The 23,238-nt window shown below is 37.5% G+C and overlaps 1 protein-coding gene across 3 annotated transcripts in view; it reads right to left on the minus strand.

Annotated features, from left to right (window-relative positions):
• Nucleotides 1-481: 481 nt before the first annotated feature.
• RALA (RAS like proto-oncogene A) overlaps nt 482-23,238 on the minus strand; it is a 28,326-nt gene continuing 5,569 nt past the window's right edge. For 2 of the 3 annotated variants that reach the window (XM_048051651.2, XM_013192066.3), the window contains exons 2-5: nt 9,981-10,135; nt 8,758-8,966; nt 5,085-5,259; nt 482-2,437 (exon numbers count right to left, since the gene is read on the minus strand). In XM_048051651.2, coding sequence (XP_047907608.1) covers nt 2,315-2,437; nt 5,085-5,259; nt 8,758-8,966; nt 9,981-10,094 — 621 coding nt within the window. In that variant the 5' untranslated portion in view covers nt 10,095-10,135 and the 3' untranslated portion in view covers nt 482-2,314. Of the gene's footprint in view, nt 2,438-5,084; nt 5,260-8,757; nt 8,967-9,980; nt 10,136-20,309; nt 20,400-23,238 lie in introns of all 3 variants that reach the window. The other variant, XM_013192064.3, reaches the window with a different exon arrangement.

The raw sequence follows: 23,238 nt of genomic DNA on the forward strand, positions 1-23,238 counted from the left end.
TGCAAATGGATCACTTGTTTGGCCATACCAAAATCTTATATATGCAGTTCAAGCTAGTTTCTTTGCAAGCTGGGGAAGCAAACTTACATTCTCCCAGAGCATGCTAAAGGAAGATAAGACTTTGGAAGCTTTCCCCCCTTAAACTAATATAGGCTCTCCTTTTAAAAAAATAAAAATAAAAAAATCTCACCTTCCATTCTTATGGAAGAGTACTTCTGGAAATAGCTTACCTCAACCTCAATTTGTGTGCCTGCTTTCTGATATTCCTTGTTACAGCAAGTAGGGATCAATTAGCACTGGATAAAGGTAACGCAAGCATAGTCTCAGCTTTCACAAAGTGGCTCTTATCAAACCAGTTTTACTTTGTTCACATACACTAAAACAACTGCTGGAATATTTTGGTTTAATTGCTTGAAAACTGGTCTCAGCTACAGCAAAGTTATATTAGATGCTATAGTTATCAATTGACACTGCACAAGTATTTAAAAAAAGTGGAAGTTTATTCATCTTTCAATGGCTCAAATAGCAAATAAAAGGACAGGGTAAGGCATCAGCCAAGACAAGTTTCACGTGTCTGGTGGCTTCATAACACCTCAGTTCCCAGCATACAGGTTCCAAAGCAAAGTCACAATGTTAGTGGTTACACTCCCTGGCTAAACAGACCAAGTAAGATGAAGACTGGCTTATTTGCCATAGTTACATGAGTAACTTTAATTCTGCGCTTGGCAGTCTACTAAATGCACATACAAAATTCCTATTGATAAATATTTAACATGACAAATATAACTTCTAAGACTTGAGTCCCTAAGATGTCTGTTAGCATGGAAGTTAAATATTTGTTACCTAGTTTGCTTAAGCACATTTTAAACTGTCAGTTATAGGCTTACACATGTATAAAAAGTGTAACAGTTTGTGGAATTGATCTAGCCCGTCTTACCCCAGAGGAGTCCAAAACCCTCAAACGTTCTGATATATTTTTAGTTAAGATGCACCACGCTATCCGTGTGCTATTCTTGCTATTCCGAAGCAACTGAGGCAGTACGTTTTGTTTGGGGATTTTGGATGCACATGGTAAATGTTCCTCTATTGCAAAGCATGTTTGATTGTTTAATATCAACATTAACTAGAAAAAGTAGCTACAATGTTCCCCATTTTAAAATCAACATAAACTAGACTAAACAGTACAAAACCTGCAAAGAGCTTCAGCATAACACAGCGTGTTCCCATAGCTGAGTATCAGGAACACACAAAAAAAATTAACTGATGACACCAGAATTTCCTGGACAACATCTTAACTCAAAATACATTAGCGCTACTGAATCATCTCCACTCCACCCTACTCCAGGGAGTTAAAACCCAAGCAACATCTAGACAGAAAAACTACTCACAAAAGGGAAGTTTCAAGGTATCAGCGGGTTAAGTTTTAAACGACCATTCCAGGCGTAGATGTGCCACAGCCTTATGACCTCCATCTTACATGTATTCTGACCATTTAGCTTTAAGATACCGTATTGTTTACCAAGCTACAGATGACTGAATATGCTCTGTATTATTCACAATACCAGAGTATGGCACACGTTTAAAGAACAGACACTGCTAGCAGACAGCTATTTAGCAAAACCATTCATGTAACTGCACTCTACAGGGAGGGCAGTCTTGCACCGATGCACAGGGACAGTCTCCATGCAACAAGTTGAAAAATATACCCTTGACTAAGCAACCTGCTATGATTAGGTTTTAAAATTAAGGCATATTCAAATGTTTCAATGTAAAAGATTACATCACTCTTCTAGGTTAATCAGGTAATGCAGAACCACATATAATTTTCCCCAGCATAACTGTTCGCATATACATTATTCTTTTCCAATTTGCATAACTCCATGGCAAAACAACTGCATACCGCTTTGTTAGGTATCACGTTCACAATTGTACTTTTCAAGGCAACAAAAGACAAGATGAAGTGACAATTATCAATGATTAAAAAAATGTATGCTTTACAAGAAACCACAAAGTAGTACTCCCTCCCCATCCCCGTTTACTATTAAAGAAAAGACTGCCTATGAAACACTACATTCAGAAGAAATGTGAGAAGGTAGGCAATTATGAAATGGACTGAACTTTGCTTCTCTTGAAGCCACATCAATTTTTTTCAGTGAATTTGACTTTCAGTGCAGCTCCAATTCATGCTTTTAGTGGTACATTACGATTTCCAACACGTTAGAGTAATTTCAGTCACTTGAGCCTTCAATGGCATGCTTATAAATTATGTTTTTTATTAGTATGGTCAGGGTAGGAAAGGAATTCAGGGTTTTGATTATAAAATGCAACATCTTTCTCTGATCCTCTTAGCTAGGCTTTTTCTTTTCTTCTTCCCATTCTTCTCTTTGCTGTCTTCCATTTTTCTGGCTCTAATTTCTCTCATTAAATCAAAAAACACCTAAAAAAAAAGATGGAAGAACGTAAATGCCAAAACTGTCTCAGATACTTGAGTTAACTTAAGCTATCACTGGTGATAGCCATTTCTGTTGGTTAGGATAAAGTCAATTATACAAAACCAGTTTGAGCAAATAAATATTAATCCAACAAGTCTTTCATTGGTATAGAAGACCATGTCCATATAACGCAAACACGCTTCTTTCATGGTACCATAGTTCTCCTGTCTTCTGGAACTTGCTTATGAATCCTCTCAGACAATTTTCAACATGGGTTGAAACAAGACTCCTATTACTGCCCAGGATTATTTATTTATTTTTATTATCTACATCTCACTGAGGAGACACAGGGAAATCAGTTTATATTTCAAGTTATATTTCAAGTATTTTTAGTGATGAACTATAAAGGCTGAAGAAGTGCAATAACCAATTCTAGAAGTACATTAATGGAGCAGTAGCACACACTGAACATTTCATTGCATGTCCCATGATGCAAGTCTAAACACAAAGTTAATGCACAAAAATAAATCAGCATTTCCCTTAAAACAAAGTTATCAACCACACAACTACATAAGCTATTTTTTAGAATCTCAACTGCCATATTACTATCTCAAAATATGCATAAACTTCATTTTCATCAAGTGGCTTAGTAGGAAACAAAAGTGACAAAGTTGGAGACACCAGTAAATTGGTTAAGAGAGAACAGACTGCCAGTTAAAGCTTGTGACAGGGCTGCTTAAAGTTACTTTATTCATTAGAAGAGAAGATCTTGACTTCCAATGGACTGCAGCAAATAAATATAATCTTTATAACCTTATTGTAGGAGTTCAGATGAAGAATTTTAAAACTTCTGTCAGAAAAATTCTCCTTGAGATATATATCAGGGGGCTTGGTCCATTTCAGTGCAATACAGACGGTGCAGGGGCTGAAAAGCTCCTCTACAGAGCACAGTAGGATTTTATTTGCAATTACACTAGTCTCATATTGATTGCAGCAAAAGCATAAACCTTTATTACACGGGATCTGAGGAAAATCAATGCAACTAAATGTTTCCATCAAGAAATATATCTGCCTTCAGATTTATAAGTGTGGACTAAGTTACTTGCTTTTACTTAAATCTTTACTAATGGTATGCTGCAACTGGCAACTTGCTTAAGCCCTTACACTGTACTACATATCTGGGGTACATAACCTACCGAGAAGTGCTCAGTTGCTTACCTTTATTAAAGTAAGCAGAGGCCAACAGTGTTTTTCCCAAATGAGCAACCCACCATTTTGGAATTTAGAGAAGTAGATTTCTTATAGGATACTAACTTAAGTCCACCTAACAAACCGTGTAAGTTCAGATGCTCCAAGAAAAGAAGGAACTAAGAATATCTGGTTTTTACTAGGGCCAACAAAACCTAACTTATGGACTTTTAAACCTTAACTCTATATAATGCGTTAATCTTGCCATTATGCCACCTGCTCCAAAAAGAAACTTGGAGCTCTGTAGTAGCCTACCATGTGTCTGCAAAAGCTTGATATATATTTTAATCTATCTGCATAATACTTTTTTCCCAGCTGCTAAAGAATGGTGAAGTAGATTTAGAAGATCTGGGAATTTCTACATGCCTGAAATAGATGGATGTTAACTGTAATTATGCACCAAAATGAAAGTATTTTTTTTGTAATAACAAAAAAAAAATCAGAGCTGAAAACACATCTGAATTATGCTGCATTTAATTGACTTAATGTTCCCTACAGAAAAGCATGAAGTTCTTACTGTAGTACTGAACAAGCCATTTCTTCAGGGAGACAACTGACAGATGACAACAGGCAAGTTAAAGTCACTGCAGAACAGAACTCCCATTAGTGCTGTAATGCTGCAACTGCTCAGATGTAAGCATTTACATTAGAGAATTTTTCAATGTGTGATCAAGTGTATCAATAGGTCTGAAAGGAAAGATTAGCACTTTAAACTACTTATTTCTTTTACCATACATCCATTACTTTTGCAGCCTACAGGACTGAGAGTTATTCTGAATTGCGTTCCAAGAGGTCCTGTCTTTTGAAATTATAGCTGAAATGCTTACAACTAATCAATAATTTATCTTCTTGTAGACAAGTATTCTGTGTCTTATTTCATGACCTTCTGAACCAGGCTTTATCCCAGAAAACTCATGAGGCACTTCTAGGCCATTCAAAGCTTAGAAGGGTTCATCCATTCTTCATCAAAGCAACATCCAGCCAAGCATCTGGTTAGATGAGGGTAGAGAAGGTTCCAATCCCTCTCTTACCCGCTTTTACTAGATTCCTTGGACAGCTTTCCTCACTGTTGAGAAGCAGATTGTCTTCTAATTGCAGAAAACACAAGGCTAGGCCAAAGTAGCTGCCTCAAGAAATTTTTAAATGAAAAGAAGTCTTGTCTAATGACTTACTCCTTGCAGTTTCAGATAGGATAGATTTGCTATGGCAAACATTTTTACTGTCCTACATGAATTGACCTAGTCAAGCATGCATCGCAAGCTAAGGGAGAAACGTATTTGATTTGAATTTTTACACACACACACAAAGGCTAAAATAACTTGAACACTAAGTATGGCCCATGGAAGAGAGCTATAAAGTAAAAACTGATGGAGAGATTCTTTGTATTATGAGGTGAGTTATTACCTTGTCAACATTAGCTCGTGTTTTTGCAGAAGTTTCCACATAGTTAACATTCCACTGATCAGCTCTGTTTTTTGCTTCCTCTATAGAAACTTGCCTTTTATCTTCCAAATCTGATTTGTTACCAACTAGCAAAAAAGGAACATTCTCATCTTCTTTTACTCTTAAGATCTGCTCCCTGGAGATAAAAAAAAAAAAATAAAAGGGAAAAAAGAATTGAGTATTTCATGGACTACTATTCTTAGAACACAGACAGAAGAACTCACACTAAATACTCTTCCATCCTACAACGAAAACCGACTTATTCCTTTTATGAAGCTTGTGTAACAGTAAAATCTTAAACCTCATTATGACACTATACACAATGAAGACCAAGACAGGTAACTAATCTTCCAGGCAGGAAGGAGGTGAATCAGTAATAGATTAAACAGAGTAGAACAAGATTGGTTTAAGTGAAAATTTACACTAATAAAGTCTTCTTTTTACTAAAGGTGTTACTTGAGAGTCTTTCCCATTGCCTTTATGTTACTACTTCCAACTGCAACTTTTGCTCTACCCAGACTTCAGTCTTGCATTCATTTTTTTTCTAATAAAATGCATGTGCCATTTAAAGCTGATAAAATTATTTATTTAGGTAGTAAATGGATACAGCATAACAAGAGATAGCATAACAAGAGATAATCTATTCCTTTGACAAATCTTTCTGAAGTCAATTACATTCACTCTCTGCAGAGAGGTCTTCATTCGGTTATAAGCAAATGTATGGATAACAAGTTGCACATACATCAGGTTTTTGAGGACAGACCATTACCTCTGTTTGAACCACTAGGATGAAGAGTTTAAAGCTGTAAATAAAAGTGAGTACTGCAAATGCTTTGGTACATCAACCTTCAAGACTGTTTAAAAGAAAAGTTTTCTTCTAATTGGAAATACATTTAAGAGGAAGAACAGAATTTCTCTCTTTTGTCTCAGAGAGTATAAAGTTAGTAGCGAAATTTAGCCCTTTATCATGGAGCAAGTTCTGAAAGATAAAAAGCTCAAGGAACCAAATTCCCTTTTCTGGCTGAAGTAAAGCCTATTGCCAGATTTTAATGTAGAATGAAGAGAAATTGGAAAGAGTTAATTGATATTCTAAATAGCTTTGATTTGGTGTATGTCAGGATCCTCCTCCTGTTATAAAATGCTCTGCTTTTTATAGTATGCAGTTTTGTTGAGTTAGCTCTCCAACCCACCCCCTCACTTCAATCCTTTTTTTTTAAACCAACAAATAAGTCTTCGAGGCACCTTGTAACACACACACATTCCTCTCTCAGGTATAATTAATGCCATATTACTTCCCTCTCTGCCAAACAAGCAAAATTTTTTAACTGTGTTTGCTGATATCCAAAAGTAGTTTGAATAGTCTGTGGATTAGGATAGGTGGATAGATGAGAATTCAGTGCACCACTACAGTATCTGTGCAAATAAGACTTCTAGCTAAAATCTAGATATACTGGCTTGGAATTTAAAACTTAAAAAAAAAAAATCATTAGAGCCACACCAATTCTACTCAAAGCAGGAGCACGTTTTATCAAATTGCCTTTCAAATATTTAAAAATTTAGTCTTTGCGGGTCTGCTATCTACTGAAAAAATGACAAAGAGCAGTGGCATTTCAGAGCACACTGGAAAACCCAAAGACACTAGATAGTAGTAAACAACTCTTCTGTTGGAGTCCTGCCCTTCCAGAAGAGCAAAATTCCATGGAAAAACTAAAACGTCCAGATTCTTGTCATTTTCTTTCTGTCTCTAAGTAGTATTATTTCTGGCTGCTCAACAATGCCAAATATATTATAACTGTACCTTCAAGAGATACAGGTTACACAGAGCAGAAAGAATGTCATTTTTATTAGATATATTTTAGCACTCAGGCTTCGACAATTTGTAAGGCAACTTGAAAGGCACTTTCAAGATTTGGATTTGGGAGTTTTAATCTCTTCACTGAAGGGACTTTTTCTTCCATTTTTCCTCTTTTAGCATGTATATTGTCAACTCTCACCTTTGCTTAAAAAGTAGGACTTTTTCCAGGTCCATAGAAGATCATGCACTTTGAAGCACTAACGGGGTTTTGAACAGACTGAAGAGGTCATTTTGCACTCTAGAGCTCAACTATACTAAATAACCCTCCAGGACTGACATACCTAGCATCAACCTGTAATGCAACCCTCTCTCTCTTTAAATATATAAATACACGCATACACATACTGACACACAAATGAAAGAATAACAGAAGAGGAAAAGCTCACTTTCTCTCCTCTCCCTATCTCCTCCTCCCTTAGATGTGATATTAAATGTATTCTGATACTTAGGACTAATTAACTAAAACTATGATGATATCTCTAAGAAACCTTATTTCAGTGGGATGCAGATGATCTCTTTTTATATTTGTTTCCTCACTTTTATCTCAAAGATGATCCCCTCTCCTATTTTGCTTAACTTTGAACTTTTTTTTTTGGTCTTGTCTTTTTTCTTTTTACTATATATAATATAGCAATAAGATATTTTACTGATTTACCTATTTTACTATATATGCATATATGTATAGTGATGACCATTTTAAATTGGCTTTATCTTTCAAACAATATCAAACATCTGTAATTCTCTGCTAACTCCCCACTCAAAACAAGGGTTTTAATGTGTTGTATGTGTGAAGAACATTTAAAAACAAACAACAAAAAAAATGCTTGTTAAATCCTCATTACAGCAGAAAGATCCAGCCTCTAGTTTGCATGTTGCTTCTTAAGTGATATTCTCTCTAACTTTGATGGTAAGGGTTAACCCTATACAGAAGCCACTGACATTTGCTTTGTAAATTCAAAAACTTACATCAGTATATTTTACAGAGAAGAATTCAGTCCATATAAAACGGAATGGACAGATTTACAGCTGACCTTTACACAAAACGGATAGCTGCTTCAGAATAGTCAAAAATACTTCTCAATTGCTATTAAAAACATTTTTAAGGGGTAGAAAAGTTGTATTGCTTACACTACCCATTTCAGTCTTCCCAGACTACAACGCACATAGATTGCATAGCCTAAGACTTTGCAGACAGACATCACCAGATCCAGTTCTTCTAAACAGTTTTCAGATGGAATCTGGTCATGTCATCTTTATAACTATGAAATAGCCTAGCATAAGACAGCTGGACATGCTTACAGCTACCTTTTTGCTCTAGGTGGTGTTTCAAAGGTTAAAGAAACGCAACATAATCCGCCATACCAAGCAAGAACTAAAAAAGACACCTCTAGAGAGTATGCGGTATTGCACATACATTATATATATCCATACAGTCAGTAAGCAATTTTTCTCAGATCCATTACTTTGGATAGCACTATGCCTACTCACAAATACTGCTTCTTTGCACTGCAGTGCAAAGCAACGTACACAGGGCAGCAGCCTTCTGAATGTTGCTGCGTAGCTGCTTTGTAGCAGTAACCTTTTTGGTATTTAGAAACACAGCAGCAAAGATATCTGAAGTGGTATGCAGATAGTAAAGGCATGGCTAGGCATCTATTGAAAGCAGTGTGACTACAGTCATCTAGCCTGGACTAATGGTAATGATATTACAGAACAACAAAAAAAGTGATTGTAATTACGTCACTGTAATTACAATAACTATCTTGCCTTGCAACTTACCTGAAGTCTGCAGTAGCTGCAAACGATTCCAGCTCTGTAATAGAGAAGACACAAAGAAAGCCTTCTCCGCTTCGGAAGTAGTTGTCTCTAATTGCAGCATAGTCCTCCTGCCCTGCTGTGTCTAATATATCAATTTGGACTTCTTCTCCATCCAGAACCACTTTTTTCCTGTAGCTGTCTGCTTTGGTGGGCTCATAATCTTCTACAAACTAGAAACACAAATTTTACTATATAAAAAAAATCGTGCCTGTACAAAGCAAATGCTTCTATTTGCATATAAGGATAAAACAAACATCTTACAGTGTTACAGTAACAAATAAATAAGCTTATGTATTTAGGCTACATGAAGTGCTCACACTATTCAACATGGATGTTTTCATAGCTAAAACACGCTCTCCATCAGCCCAAACAATTTTTTTTTTTTTTTTTTGCTTTATTCAGATATTATAAGGAAATTTTAGAGGTAACTGCAAAACTAAGTGTCTGTTTCTGGTTAACCAAAACATCTGGCTTCATTTCATTATACTATGAAGCAGTCCTGACTTTAAACATATTTAGTATCAATTTTTAAGGGACACTGAAGGCTTAAGTTCTACTTCTTAAACAAAAAGAATAACTTTCACTGGCAAAAAAGCAGGGACACAAGAAACAGATTTTTTTTCTTCTCCAACATCAGCAAAAAAAAAAAAAAAGAAAAATTGGTTATCATTTCAGGCATCAAGCTACTCACCAAGCTGAAGAAGCTTTGAGCTATAATATTTATTTACTAGACCTATTAAAACTTAAGTAATAAGAAAACATAGTGTAAAGGAGCAAGTTCCAAAAATGCCATCAATTTGCTTGAAAGCCAATTTATACCTTTGCAGGTGTCTCTAAGAGGTCAAATCTGAAATCTCAAAGAATAATAGAATGGTTTGGGTTGGAAGGGACCCTTAAGGATTATCCAGTTCCAACCCCGCTTCCATGGGCAGGGAAACTTCCCACCAGACCAGGTTGCCTAAAGTCCCATCCAGCCTGGCCCTGAACACTTCCAGGGAGGGGGCATCCACGGCTTCTCTGGACAACCTGTGCCAGCACAAAAATATTTTTGCTCAGTTTGATAGCTAGCTTTCATACCACGTCATATACATTTAGACCGTTTCAGAAAATAACTGTACCAATTAAATGCTTAAGTAACACTGTTGCAGACATTGCATGAGATAATTTCTAGCACACATTCTTACCTCATCATACATAAACTGTAGTGTTAAAGCAGATTTTCCTACGCCACCACTTCCTACCATGATGACTTTGTGCAAAGCCAATGAATTCTGCCCTTTAGGCTTATTTGCTGCCATCTTTGGATTGCAGAAAATTTGCAGGTATAAAATGAAAAAACCTAGAATAAAAAAATATTGCTTCATTAGTTTTCTTTTTCCCCTCCCATATACACTGCTTAAAATTGATCCATTTCAAATCCCTGCATAGTTAAGGGCTTAAATTTCAGTTCTGTTCCTCAAAAAGGCAGTGAGCTTTTTTACTGTGGAAAACATCTCACAAATTATAACAAGCCCATCTTTTTTTTGGTGGCATGAGCAAAGAAAGCCTTCACCATTTGGTATGGGCACAGGTGTGTTCACAGCATCCAACAGCAATTAGGAAAAATGATTTACATTTTGGTATGTAATGTTTTCTTTCAGAGACATGGTACTTGTCACAAACTCTTGTTAATTTACTAAGCAAGAACTGAAAAAGGAAACCACATTGAGTCAACACCACACAAGAAAACATGAGATACAACAGCTGCAGGGGAAAGAAAACAGACGTTTGAAGGAATTTCCAGCTTAAGCAGCAGGCACCAAGACACAACAGCAAGGGTTGGTTAGTGTACTTTTTTCAGAGAAAATCGGGCAAATGTGTCATTTAAATCCTACAATGAATCAGCTTCAGCAAGTCAATCAGAAAAACGAAAGAACAGTCTAGTTAAAGCAGAGTGGAACGATTCAGCTTGCCTTCGCAGACTACAAACACAGTTATCCACTGTACTTGGAATAGTTGTCCTAGTCCCACAGCTGCTTGCTCAAACACAAATCTCTGCACCTCAGTAATACCAAAGAGCTCTGCGACAGGTCATTCACATACACTGTAATGTGCGTGTGCACATGTACAAAAATAACAATCCCATTAGCCTTAAAAAAAAAAAAATGATCAGTTTTAGCAGAGCTCCAACTATTATCATCCCACATCATCATTTAATTCCCTGCCTATCCCAACAGTATTACTACTATATTTCTGTTTAAAGGAAGACAGAACTTTGTCTTAAAACAGAGCAAACTCACTGCACAGATTTGTAAGAATGCATAAATTTTCTCCAGAATCTCCCTCTGTATATATTAAGGTCAAAACAAGCTCTGATATCCAAAAAGCTCAATGACTTCTACGTTACGGAGGGTATAAACACAAGAGACAACTACAGCAGCAACTAAGAACCAAACATAACTTGGATTTTGCCAACTGGAAAGCTCTGAAAGAACACAGTCACATGACAACACAGTCTGGTTTTATACTACCAGATAATAACACAGCATAGTAACAAGATACCATTACCTCATTACCTTTACCCATCATGATCATCTGACAATCTCACACTAAAATTACATCCTCCTGCATAATGAATCACCAATGTGTGCAGTTTAAACAACAGGAACGTCAAGCATGACAGTTTTTTAAAAACTTGTATCAAAGTCCCTAGTTGAGGACATGCACTATGATTTGTTAGCAGTGTGGCAGTTATCTGTAAAAGCATACTGACTGAAGCTTCGTTAGAGACTAGGCCAATCGTTCCTGGAATTAAAACACAAAAAAACTTAGAAAAGGAAGAAGAAACCTACATGAAAAATTCTCTAGATCACATCAACGACACTACCCATTATGCTGTCAAAGAATCCTGAAAATGCAATTGAATATTAGGTGGCTTAAATTGTTTCTCCCAGAAAGGTTATCTAAGTGAAACGAGCATGAGTAAGCTGCCGTACTAATTACAGACATATAGCAGAGAAATAACTAACATTATGTTACAAAGTCTTTTAAGGAGGAGACAGACCAAGTAGCATGAGAACAAAACACATTTTGTTTTTGGCCATTATGGCTTAAAAAGAACCATAGCTTTATTTTTACTCCAGAGGGAGTACAAGAACATGAAAATATCTCTGAGCTATGTGTACACTTTCAACCTGCTACACTGCATTTTGAACTACTCCACATTGTTTTGCTTTGCACTTGTCTCTTAGGAGAATAAATGTATACTGAAAGTCACACTTACTAGTTTTTTAATATGTATTTCAGACAAGTAATATGAAGTAGCATTCCTCTGAATTCCAGTTATCAGCTGAGAACAGCTCAGTTTGACAAGTTTAGATTACAATGCATACTCTCAGAAGCACAGATACCAGAGCACCAGTATACACAGATAGGGACCATATTCATCTTACTAAGCAAGAAAACAGTATTCTTCTACAAGAACCACAATACTGAAGCAAATTCAAAGGAATTCAGCAGGATCTCTCTCAGGTGTGTTTCTGCAAAGTCAATACTACAATTTGTGAAAACATTCAGATAAATAAGAGTCACGTTTCACTGTAATATTTGTTGTAAATTAACCTACAGTCCCTTGGTAGATTGAGCAATGGGAATATTCCTCTTCTACCAGAAGCTTCAATTGAGCTTGGAGGATCACAGGGTAGCTAAGAGAAGCTGCCACTTTTTGAACTTTGTGCAACAGTTGACAAAAAACTCGGAAAGCGTAACACTGATGTCCAAACAGAAGGATCTTTATAAACACTCAAACTAGTGAAGATGCTCCTGTTCACTGAATACTCTTTAACCAGGAAGAATCTATGGCAGACAATCATTTTCAGAAGCCTTGATAACATCTTCTCAAAGAAGCATAAGAGATTGAGTCAAAGAAAAACTCAGAATTAAAAAAACAAAACAAAAAAACCTGACCCAACCAGTCAGAGCAGTATCCTGAGTCATCAAGTCATCAATAACCACCAGTGAACAACATTCCAGTAAGATACTGAAGACAGCTAAACTTCGTGCTACCACATACTCCAAATCTTAAAGATAAGCTTGCCATAAATATTCTGTCCCATTTTGCAGTGGGAGGAGGCTCAGCACGGTCAGTTGATTTCAAGTTCTTCATAATCCAATAAAGATACAAGACGAGCAAATTCATGCCTGCTGAACAGTAGACATGAAAAGAGGCAGAAATGAGCTACACACCAAGCAGGAATGGTCTGATTCTGTGCAAATGGCACTCAATCCAGAGAGATTGCTTCAGAGGAGGTACTCCACCTGAGAGAAGACAGACCTTGAAAGTGGTAAATTTTAAGTTACCGCCACATACTTCTACCTACTTCAGTCTGCCTTTAAAAGCAAAGCAGAACATAGAATCCAATTTTAACAGTAAAGAACCTAAGATCTTTCATGCAAAGTAAATTTCTCTATCCCTAATTCATGTAGCCTGACTTATTTTCATAAGCATTCATTAAAAAAAGTATAAATTTGGGTCAAACCTAATTTTTTTACTTGTTCCACTTAATAATTATGATAAAATTAACAGAGACTGTGGAAGAAATCCTCTTGTGCATAGCTCAAAAAAAAAGAACACTTTCATGTTTCATGTACAGTACTTTTTTATTTTCATTTTTTTCCAATCTTGAAAGTGCAAAACTGTTGTGAGGCCAGAAGATAAGTGCAGGCCCCTCCTGCAGCAGAACCCCATGTTATTGTACAGCAGAGAAAGGTTCACACAGAACCAAGCAGGGTGTTGTCAGTAGCTGTATAATCCATTCATACAGGTCAGCTTTTTACCACACCCATTGGTAATCCCCACCCCAGCAATAATGCTGATGACATACACAAGAGTATTTTTAAACAGTCTTTTGTGTAGCCTAACAAGTTGGAAGGGAAGTGAAAGCTTAACTGGTTCAACAACGTACTTCCATACCTTTACTCAGAAAGGCCAGAGTGCTGTCAAACCACCATGCTGTGGATCACTCCTCACCTCCGCTGCTGATAAACTCCTAGGAAACTGCCCTTTCCAACATGCTTGAGCAAATAAGGGCACAAATGATTGACTCTCGGTGGCTGCTCAGCCAAAGTAAGCAGTTCTCTATGCTCCTACAGTTGCTCATTACCTGCTTGCCGATAGCCACCCCCACAGTTCTGTGCTCCATCTGATGGCAGGCTTCCAGTTGGAGCCAGGATCACTTTTGTGGAGCTGGGTAAGGGAGCGATTAGATTAAATCAGGAGAACTGCAGGAGAAGCAACTATAGTTCACATTAGCATCAGTCACGGCAACTTGTCCAACAGCACAGAAATCTAGTCAAGGGGAAGAAGACCAGGTAGGAAAATAACATCATTCCGTGTAGCAAAAGATACTTGTGACTCGAGGTATAAAATTGCTGCCTCTCTCAAGCGACTGGTATCTACCTGTAGTAACGCTGACCTTTCCAGAGGTCCACACCTTGCATGGTAGGTCCTCTGTGCAAGAAACACTGTGGTAGCTGTAGTTGCCAGTGGATTCAAACATGACATTCAGCTCTACTCACCTGAGGAGCAAGCTGGAGAGTGCTCCTGTAGTGGGTCTTGGACAAGGAAACTATAGATGTTTGCATCACATTAACTCTTGCATAAAGTCTTGGAGCAGACTGGTTATTCAGAACCACAAGAGCAGATAGGATGATCAGCTACCAGGACAAAAAGAGGTTTTCATCTCCAGGGACAATGTTTTCTGGCCAGATATCTTTTAAAATATGTGATAGGGAGGGGAAAAAAATGAGTAGGAATCTTTGACCTCCCTACTACACATATTTATTTTGTCCTCCTATCTACTTCTTCAGCCAAATAAGCTGAGACCTAAAAATAAATTTATGGGTGAAAAAAAAAATGCTTTTTATCCCCTTAGTCGTCTTGCTCATACAGAATACTCCCCTTAGATTATCCCAATTTCTCAGATGCTCTTTGGAAATGACTTCTTACAGAATAACCTCCTCCAAAATATTTAATTGAAGCATGCTTCCTTACAGGTCTGTGCCAATTGTCCTCTACATCCCTCCTCAGTGCCACAATCCTGATGTTCATACTCATGTTAAAAGGGAGAAAAACCATGGCCAACAGAGTAGCTGCACACCAACCCAAGCAGGGCAAACCCAGCTCACATTGCTTTCTTTCCTACAGAGAGAACACTGACAGATGTTTCCTCTTTAGCCAGCATCAGATATATTCAGGCAGCTTACAGGAACAATCAAATTCAATGCACCTAGCCCTGTCAAAATGTACCTGAAACCGGCCAACAGGCCACAAATTAAGAAAGCACAGAGCATATGATCAGACAGACTCATTTTTAAAAGAATTTGACTAAAAGGGGTCAAGAAGCTACTCTGTCCATTTTGATCCCCTCGAGTCTCATAAATGCAATGTCAATGAGAGCAGAGCAGGGAAGGAGAAGCATTACACTGCAAAGTCGCATCACTACAGGCAAGAATTCAGCTGGCATCTTCTGCAGTGCTATACATAAAGCTGAATACAGGCTTTGTGAAAATGCAGTTGTCCTTAACAGGAGAACTTTGATATGCTGCAGGCATTTGTTTGAAGGGGACTAGTTAAACATAGCTTTGTGTTTAAAGATAATCGGTACAGTTAGTATAGTAGATTCTAGTTAATAAGAGATAGTGGTGCCTTTCTTCAATTGTAAAACAGTTTCTTTTATTAGTATTTGTATAGCTTTCTTAAAACTATGACATCAAAACTGAATTCCTAGTCTTTTGTTTCTATTCTCTTCCTTAATGGAAGACTGCATAAAGATTTGCAAGACTGTAATATTAACCTCATTACCCACTCATTTTTATGATGACCAACTTTTTCCCTGAGGACTGTTTCATATGGAGAACATCAATTATAACTGGTAGCTCATACATCACAGCACTTGTTTTTACTCTTTTTTATTCAGCGACACAGAATTTGATAAATTTGGAGGAATAGAAGTGATTTCATTGAAATGTGAGCTATAGGTACGATATTAAGAACTACAAATAGCGTGCTTTGACCAGAATACATCCGGAAAGGCAAAATATTCTACTGATTGCTTACTGAACAATTAAAGGAAATTTAATAATGGAAACCCATGATCTTCTGAACAAATAACCCATTTTATTCATTAAGCAAATACCTGCACTATTATGTACTTTATGCTTAATATAAACTATCAACTCCAGAAACATAAGCTATAACTTCCGATTTCATTCTGAAGTGAAAATTTATAGTAATTACTTGACAGTAACCCCACATTAAGTGAGTTTGAACGTTCGCTGAAGTTTCTCAACTCCTGCAAAGCAACTTGCAACTCTGTTGTCTCATATGGTCTACAGGTTGCAAAAGTTCAGCGTTCTGAGGAAAAAGCGCAGAAGCAAGACTAAATAAAAAACACAACAGGGCCAATGCATTTCCTGTCTCCAGGAATCATCAAGCAATCTAACCTTACCTCTACCTTATCTGTTACTAAAAGATCACCGTTTCATCAAGCTACTTCATTTTTAGTAGCTTCATTTTGGTTAACAATAGCAAAATCATGTTCAAGAATGTATGGTTTGAAAATGATCAGTGCAGATCAGCATACTAGATCCAGAGTATCTGGAAGACAACTCATGAATGAGTCAGATATTCCTACAACAAAAATGTTCCTGGAAATGGAAGGAGGCAACTCCAGGCAGGCTGAGCCTAACTAGTCATCCCTCCCAACAGCTGGTTGCAATTACAATATTTAAACCAGATCAGCAGAAACACCCCATGACCCAGGAACAGACAGGATACATGAGGACATAGGATAGGATACACGATGCCAGCTGTTTTAAGAACTGTAGAGTAAGGAAGCTTTTGAGGTTAGATCAGCATTACTTTAATAAGCGACATTCCATGTTTCAAGCTTGACTTATGTTTTTACTGCAGTTTAAACATGCAACATCTGTCAAGCTCAGCATGAAGTAACATCAGTGTTGTATTAAGGTAGAACAAATATTTCAAATATTAAATAATCACTATAAACTCTAAGTAGTAGCCTAAAGAAAGATGAAATTGAACCCCAATTTTACATCCAACCTATCTTGGAAATAACTAGTATCATTATACAAAGAAACAGGCCTTCAGAAACACCTTCCCAGTAAGTCCTTTCCTTTCTCCTGAATATAACCCTTTGACATAAACCTGTTAAACTGGGAATTAGGATTCAGTTTCCCATGACTTTAACAAGCAGTCAAACCACACTCAAAGTTTGGTAGGAACTCTTCTTTCCAAAGCTTTCTAATGCACACTATAAAAAGCACTTGTCTCTCCCACACCCACAAAACAAATTTACTAAGGTGGTTACACAGCTACTAAGGAAAGTAAAGAACAAAAAACCAACTTAAGTTCAATCTCTCAGCAGCAACAAATCTCCTCAGGCAAGAGACCTGTATTTCCCAGCTTCTTGAGATGGGTACTTTGAACTGTAACCATATCCAGGCGCTGAAATGAGAAGAGTCAACCAGTGAGCTCCTCCAGTAACTGAGGCCCCATCCTTCCTAAAAATCACATTGCACCGCTATAAAGAACAGCAGGTCCCTTCATGCCAGCAGCACTGTGCTCTGAAGACATCACCACAAGAACTGAGATCCCTCCAAGAAGTCACTAAACAGGAACCAAGCTCCCAGCTGTCCTGCAGTCTTCCTGAGGCTCCGCCGGGCCTCAGTGCCAGCTTCTGGGAACAGCCTGGAAGTAAGCCGCAGCTTTTGAAGTGAGACTAGATCTGTATTCTATGGGTTTTAAGTCACCATTTCAGCATTTGGTTATCAAAAAGCCTCTTTGGCATCCTGCAAGTAGACTTTTGAGGAGGCGCCTCCACAAAAAAGTTTCTTGAAACCCATATGGAGCAGCACAAAAAAGCCTTGAAGAACTGAACACCAGAAATATTCTGGAACAAAATCAAGGTCTTAAGATTTTAAACCTTGCAGGGTACTGAAAAGAAAGTGAACAAGTTACATCTCTGTCCACATAAAGAGCTGGCAAAACACACAACATGATATCACCTGCGTGCCTGCGACACTGATATAAACAGAGCCTGCCAGTCTGATCAATACTCTCAAACTGTTCCCTGACTGAACATGGGAAACATTGGACTGCAGCGGCTCCAGCCTACACACAATGCAAGTGTTACAAGGTCCCTCAGCTATAATTTAGTACCTGCTGAAGATTCCTCACCTTTTGTAAATTACGTGACGGTTGCCATGGAACATTTGGAAGCCTTCTAGGTACCTGCCATGGCTCACCTGGACTGATCCAGAGATCAGCGCAAAAAAGAAACAGACTCGAGCCCAGCAGCTAGGTTAAAACCAACAGCAAGCTTGTTTTCATAGTTCAAATGACTGAAGTTACACTGTGAAGTAATTTTGTTAAAATACACATTTACACCAGAATCTAGTTCATTACCTGGCTGGTATCCTATCTCAGTCTATTGTAATCACTGAGGGAACCTGAGCTTTCTGACACTGACAGCACTGAAGTGTTGCTTTAACACAAAGTGTAAATGCCCTGTCTTCTCTTAGAATTCAAACCTACACATTTAGACACTTAACCTAGAATATTAACAGAAGGTTCTCATTCTGTATTGATGTAACTTTATATAGCATGAAGAGAGAATTAACAGTAACAGCAGTCATGACAGAAGACTGAACAGCCATTTCACTATGTGAAATTCATCGATGCTACAGACTTGCAGAGAGGTTCATCTAGGAAAGATTCAGAGGCAAGACAGACTAACAGGTATTCCACTAGATTTTCTAGCATAAGCAACGCTCAGGAAGAAGGAAAGACTAAAACTGAAGATGATGACATATGCAGACAAAGCTTGCATACCAAATACCCATAATCAAGTATTGTGACAAAAGTCAATTTACTGTCATGGGAGATGCCATGTAGAACAGCTGCTAATATTGAATTTTATTCAGCATTTGATGGAGAACAAAATCACCTTTTTCCCATTCAGATAAGTGTCAGCAACAAGGCATAGCCTACAAGGATGAATTTTCCTAACACAGAACCAACAAATTGGGGCCATAAGTTAGTGCTATTTGACTAAGGACCAAGGGAAGCACTTCAAGGACATGGTTAAACTAGTATCACTTAAGACATACTAGCCACAGACATTTTCACCCTGCATTTCAAGGGCAAGAAAGCATGTTAGGAAGCTATGATTTTTTTGACTGGGATAAGTCAGGTATCATTCACACTTGCACAGAGCTAACGCTTTTCAGCTGTTCTGGAAAGCAGCAAAAATGGAGTTCCCTAGAAGGCACTATGCCAGAACTTGCAGCAAGAGCCTCAGCATTTCACTTTTAAAAGCAGTTCAAGAGCTCTGCTTTCAGAAGGTTGCTCACAGCATATTCAGTATCATAAAAACAGCTTTTTTCCCCCCTTGGTCAACCATATTTCAAAAGAAAACTCGACCATATCTGTGTGCCCTTTTTGCCCCTGTACACTTCCATTTCAACATCCATTAAACATATTTAAGGAAGATTAAAATGCAAGCATTCTGACTTGGCTTGACAAAGTAAGGTGTTTAAACAAAGAATGAAGAAGGTTTCCAAAAGATGTACTTGAAAAACATAGGTTTGCCAGAACGAGTCCATAAATCAAGATTTTCTCTAACACAAATATCACTTTTACTGTTAACAACACCGTACTCTTTCCTCAGATTGAAGCTCAGAATGTCAGATGTGCATTTCTGAGAAAAAGCAAATATCAATAAAGTCATTTTTAAGGCCAGAAAGGATTACTTAAGATCCCCACTTACTCAGACTGAAACTCCAGCCAAATAGTTTCATTGGTCTATAGGCAGGAAACTTAACTTGCTACACAGAAATCTAGAAAACAATGGTATCTGCGAAGCAAAAACAAGTTCCCTCTAGGCTGATGGCAGGCTGCATCAACACTCTCAGGCTGATCTATAGAAGGGATGCCATCAGTGTTTGCGTGTTGCATGCACCTTGCTGCACAGTGACACTAATCCTGATGTTGATAGCTCAGGGAATTTATCCTGCTCAAAACAACTTATTTTGCCTCATTAGCCAGTCATATAGTATTATGGTAAAAGAATCACATGGACACCCTTAAATCCCTTAAGGTATTAGTACAGAAAGAATGAACACAGAAGCCTTGTTTGAATAACACTCCTATGAAGTTCTTGACATAAAAAAAGTTTAAGCTTTCAAATAAAGCATTTGAGGCAGATACTGCCTTCTTCTGTGTGGCCAGTGCCCAGCTGGACAAAGTTTCAACAAAAGCAGAGTCAAAATACCAACTTATCCTAACAAGAAATCCCCCACTTTTTCTTAATTGGCTTTTGGCAACGACAGATGCAGGAAAATAAGTGCTCCAGCAGGTACAAGCACATTTACATCAAAGGCCACAGCACAAGTGGTGCAAGCACACAGGACCAAACACAGATTATTAGCAGGAGACATCACGAAGGAAGTACCACTAAATTCTCTGTCTCCTCTTCACAAATACAGGCAAGCGTTCTCCCCCTCCACAGGCAGACTGCATCAATGCACCAGCCAACTGGAACCTAACAAAATAGGAGTGTGTTGGATTTTGCATTTCAAAAAAAATTCCTTTTATTCCGCTGAGGAATCATCCAGCTGTAGCAAACAAATTTCATTAGTGAAATCTGACTTGGCAAAGTAAGTTACTTAATCATTGTATGACTTTGCCATCTGTTGTACCACCCCATTGCAAATGTGTAAGTACTCTTTTGTAGTAGTACTGTAAGAGCATAACTTTTGCAGCCATATATGTTCCAGTAAGTCCCCCCCTCCTGTTTACATTCTATACAAATTTCTCTGCCTAAAAGCCTAATAATTTTTCTGTTTTATTCATGGCAAGAAGATTTCATATGCATGACTCAGTGAATAAGACTGGTTTGCAAATACACAAGGACTTGTAATTAACCTTTTGAGAAGGTGATTCAAATGCACAAGTGGTTATAGACCTGATGTTGCATGTTAATATGACACTTATGAAGCTGAAACACCACTGAGTCTGACCCCTCCCAATCTTGGATACAGTTTATCCTAAAACTATTAGAGTTATCATTTGAAAATTTGGCAGTCAGTCTGGTAGACCTAAAAGACCCAATCGGCAATTAATTGCCTTTTAGTTCAATGTATACTTGACAGTCACGTGACAATGGTAGAGTTTAATGGCTATTTCACGTATTATGGGCATAAAACAGACAGTCGCTAGAAATGGATGGCAATTGGTTCACAAACTTAGCATGAAGTTTTTAATATTCAGGTCAATTTATCACTTTCCACATTAAGTGCCCATGCAAAGTGGTTTTGATCTTGTCCTGCTTAAAATACTGATAGAGTTTTTTTTTCCTGCAGTAGGCCAGAAGACATTTCCAAGTTAAATGCTCTGAAAATGTAAAGTAACTTTGAAATTTGTTTTGTTGTTCTCACTTGAATTCCTACAGCTCTTATCATGCACATAATTCAAAACACTGCAGAACTGTTAAATGACTAACAAGAATAAAAATTGCTAAGTTTTAACACAACAATCTCTAAAAAGGTGTTCTTTCTATTATGGAAATGCACATAAAAATCACAGATTGATCTCTGAATGCAGAAGCAAACATGATGTGTATTCCAGAGTTTCTGGGTACCCAAGTAAAGCAGATATCAAAAACATAAGTAGTAGTTTTGCAATCGCACAGCAAACTCAAGAAATCTTAGAACAAGCAACAGGAAGGATGGTATACATCACTAGATGGGTCTCAAGCATCTCTCTTCCTATGGTCAGCCACACGACACGACAGCTACAATGGCATTCCAGCAGCGCTCACTGACCACAGCTAGTTTATTTTAAAGGTCAGTCCCTCCAGGGAAGAACTGTCTATGGCAAAATCTGATATCTTTATCAACATTTAACTCAGTTAAATCTACACATTGCAACACTAAACACTACTAAGTGTGAGCTGTATTCCTTTCAGTACCCACGAATGTTTAAATTCCAATGAGAAGCATATGACCTAACACCTTTTCAACATTGCACAGTGTAATATAGGATTTCCTCTGGCCTGAAAAACCTTCCCTACTGCTGACTTATGAAAACATTTTCTTTCCAGCTGATCACTTGCATGCTTTCGATTCAGCTGCAATAACTTCTAACAGTGTCAGTTCTGCAGAGTCAGAACCTAATTCCACAGTCTTTTTCCCTCAGGGATTTATTTCTTTCTCCTTAATACACATACAGGCTGAATCCTGCATAAATTCTGGAAGAGTTAGCTTTGTTAAAACCCAGTTCTGTTGTTCACAGATAATGGTCAGCAGGAAAGACCTCAGTCTGTTGAGAAAGAGAAATTATGTTTCTGAAAATCTCTCCTTTAAACTACTGACAAATCAAAAAATAACTATGCTAGCCTGACTGGGATAGTTATGAACATTTCAGTACTGTATTATATTGTATTTCACTGTTCATATTTCTTTAAAAATCCTAGTATTTGGCTGCAAAACTGTTTCCTGCTTCAGTTTCTCCTCCAAGAATTACATTTTCCCCCAAGTCTGTTAAAAAAAAAAAGTACTTGAAAGATTACAATATTAAACTTTGTTCATCAAGCAGTAGGTGGTTTTCTTCGAATTTGCCAAACTACACCTAAGATCGCTAATACTAATTTGGTTTTGCAGTTCTTTTCAAAATACTCCAGCCTGAAGAAACTCACTTAAACTATGCACATATTACACACATGGTCTCAGTCCTAACTAGCTTGCCTTGCAGAGAAGAATGCTTTTCTTGGATTATTTCTTTCTTCTGTCCCATTTGACTTTGAGAGCTATTAAGCACAGCCCTTGCAAGACAGAAAATACAACAGGGTTAAGCCTTCAATCAATCTTAAGAAAAACAGATGCTTTTCCACTACAAAAGTTCAACATGTGCCAAACCAACAATTACCTAAGAAGATCAAATTTGGCAACAGGATCGAAAAGAAAAACCTTTTGAAACCTTTAGAGAGACAGAGACAGGACAGTAAAGAAGTTTATTTATTTAAAAAAAAAAAAAAAAAGCAGGACCCTCTAAGCTTTTTGAATGATTTCAAGAAACATTGCATATCCCACACTTTAGTAGTTGGACAAAAAGTGGTTGAGAAATACTAGCATTTTGGTGAGCAGCTGCCCTACAAAATCATTTTTTAAGTGTAATTGTAATTGTAAACCTACCAGTAAATCTAATAACTATAAGCACTCATTCAGAGTTACTGGTTGATAGGGAGCCAGTTACATGGGAATACACATACAGGCTTTCCTATAACACTTTCTGGATCAGCTACTGGCCTCTTGAAGAACATCAATCTCATAACCCTCCTATTTCTGAACACAGGAAATACCTATCAGCAATGTCTGCAATGG

The sequence above is a fragment of the Anser cygnoides genome, chromosome 2 (assembly GCF_040182565.1).
Source record: "Anser cygnoides isolate HZ-2024a breed goose chromosome 2, Taihu_goose_T2T_genome, whole genome shotgun sequence".
NCBI classification, from domain to species: domain Eukaryota; kingdom Metazoa; phylum Chordata; class Aves; order Anseriformes; family Anatidae; genus Anser; species Anser cygnoides.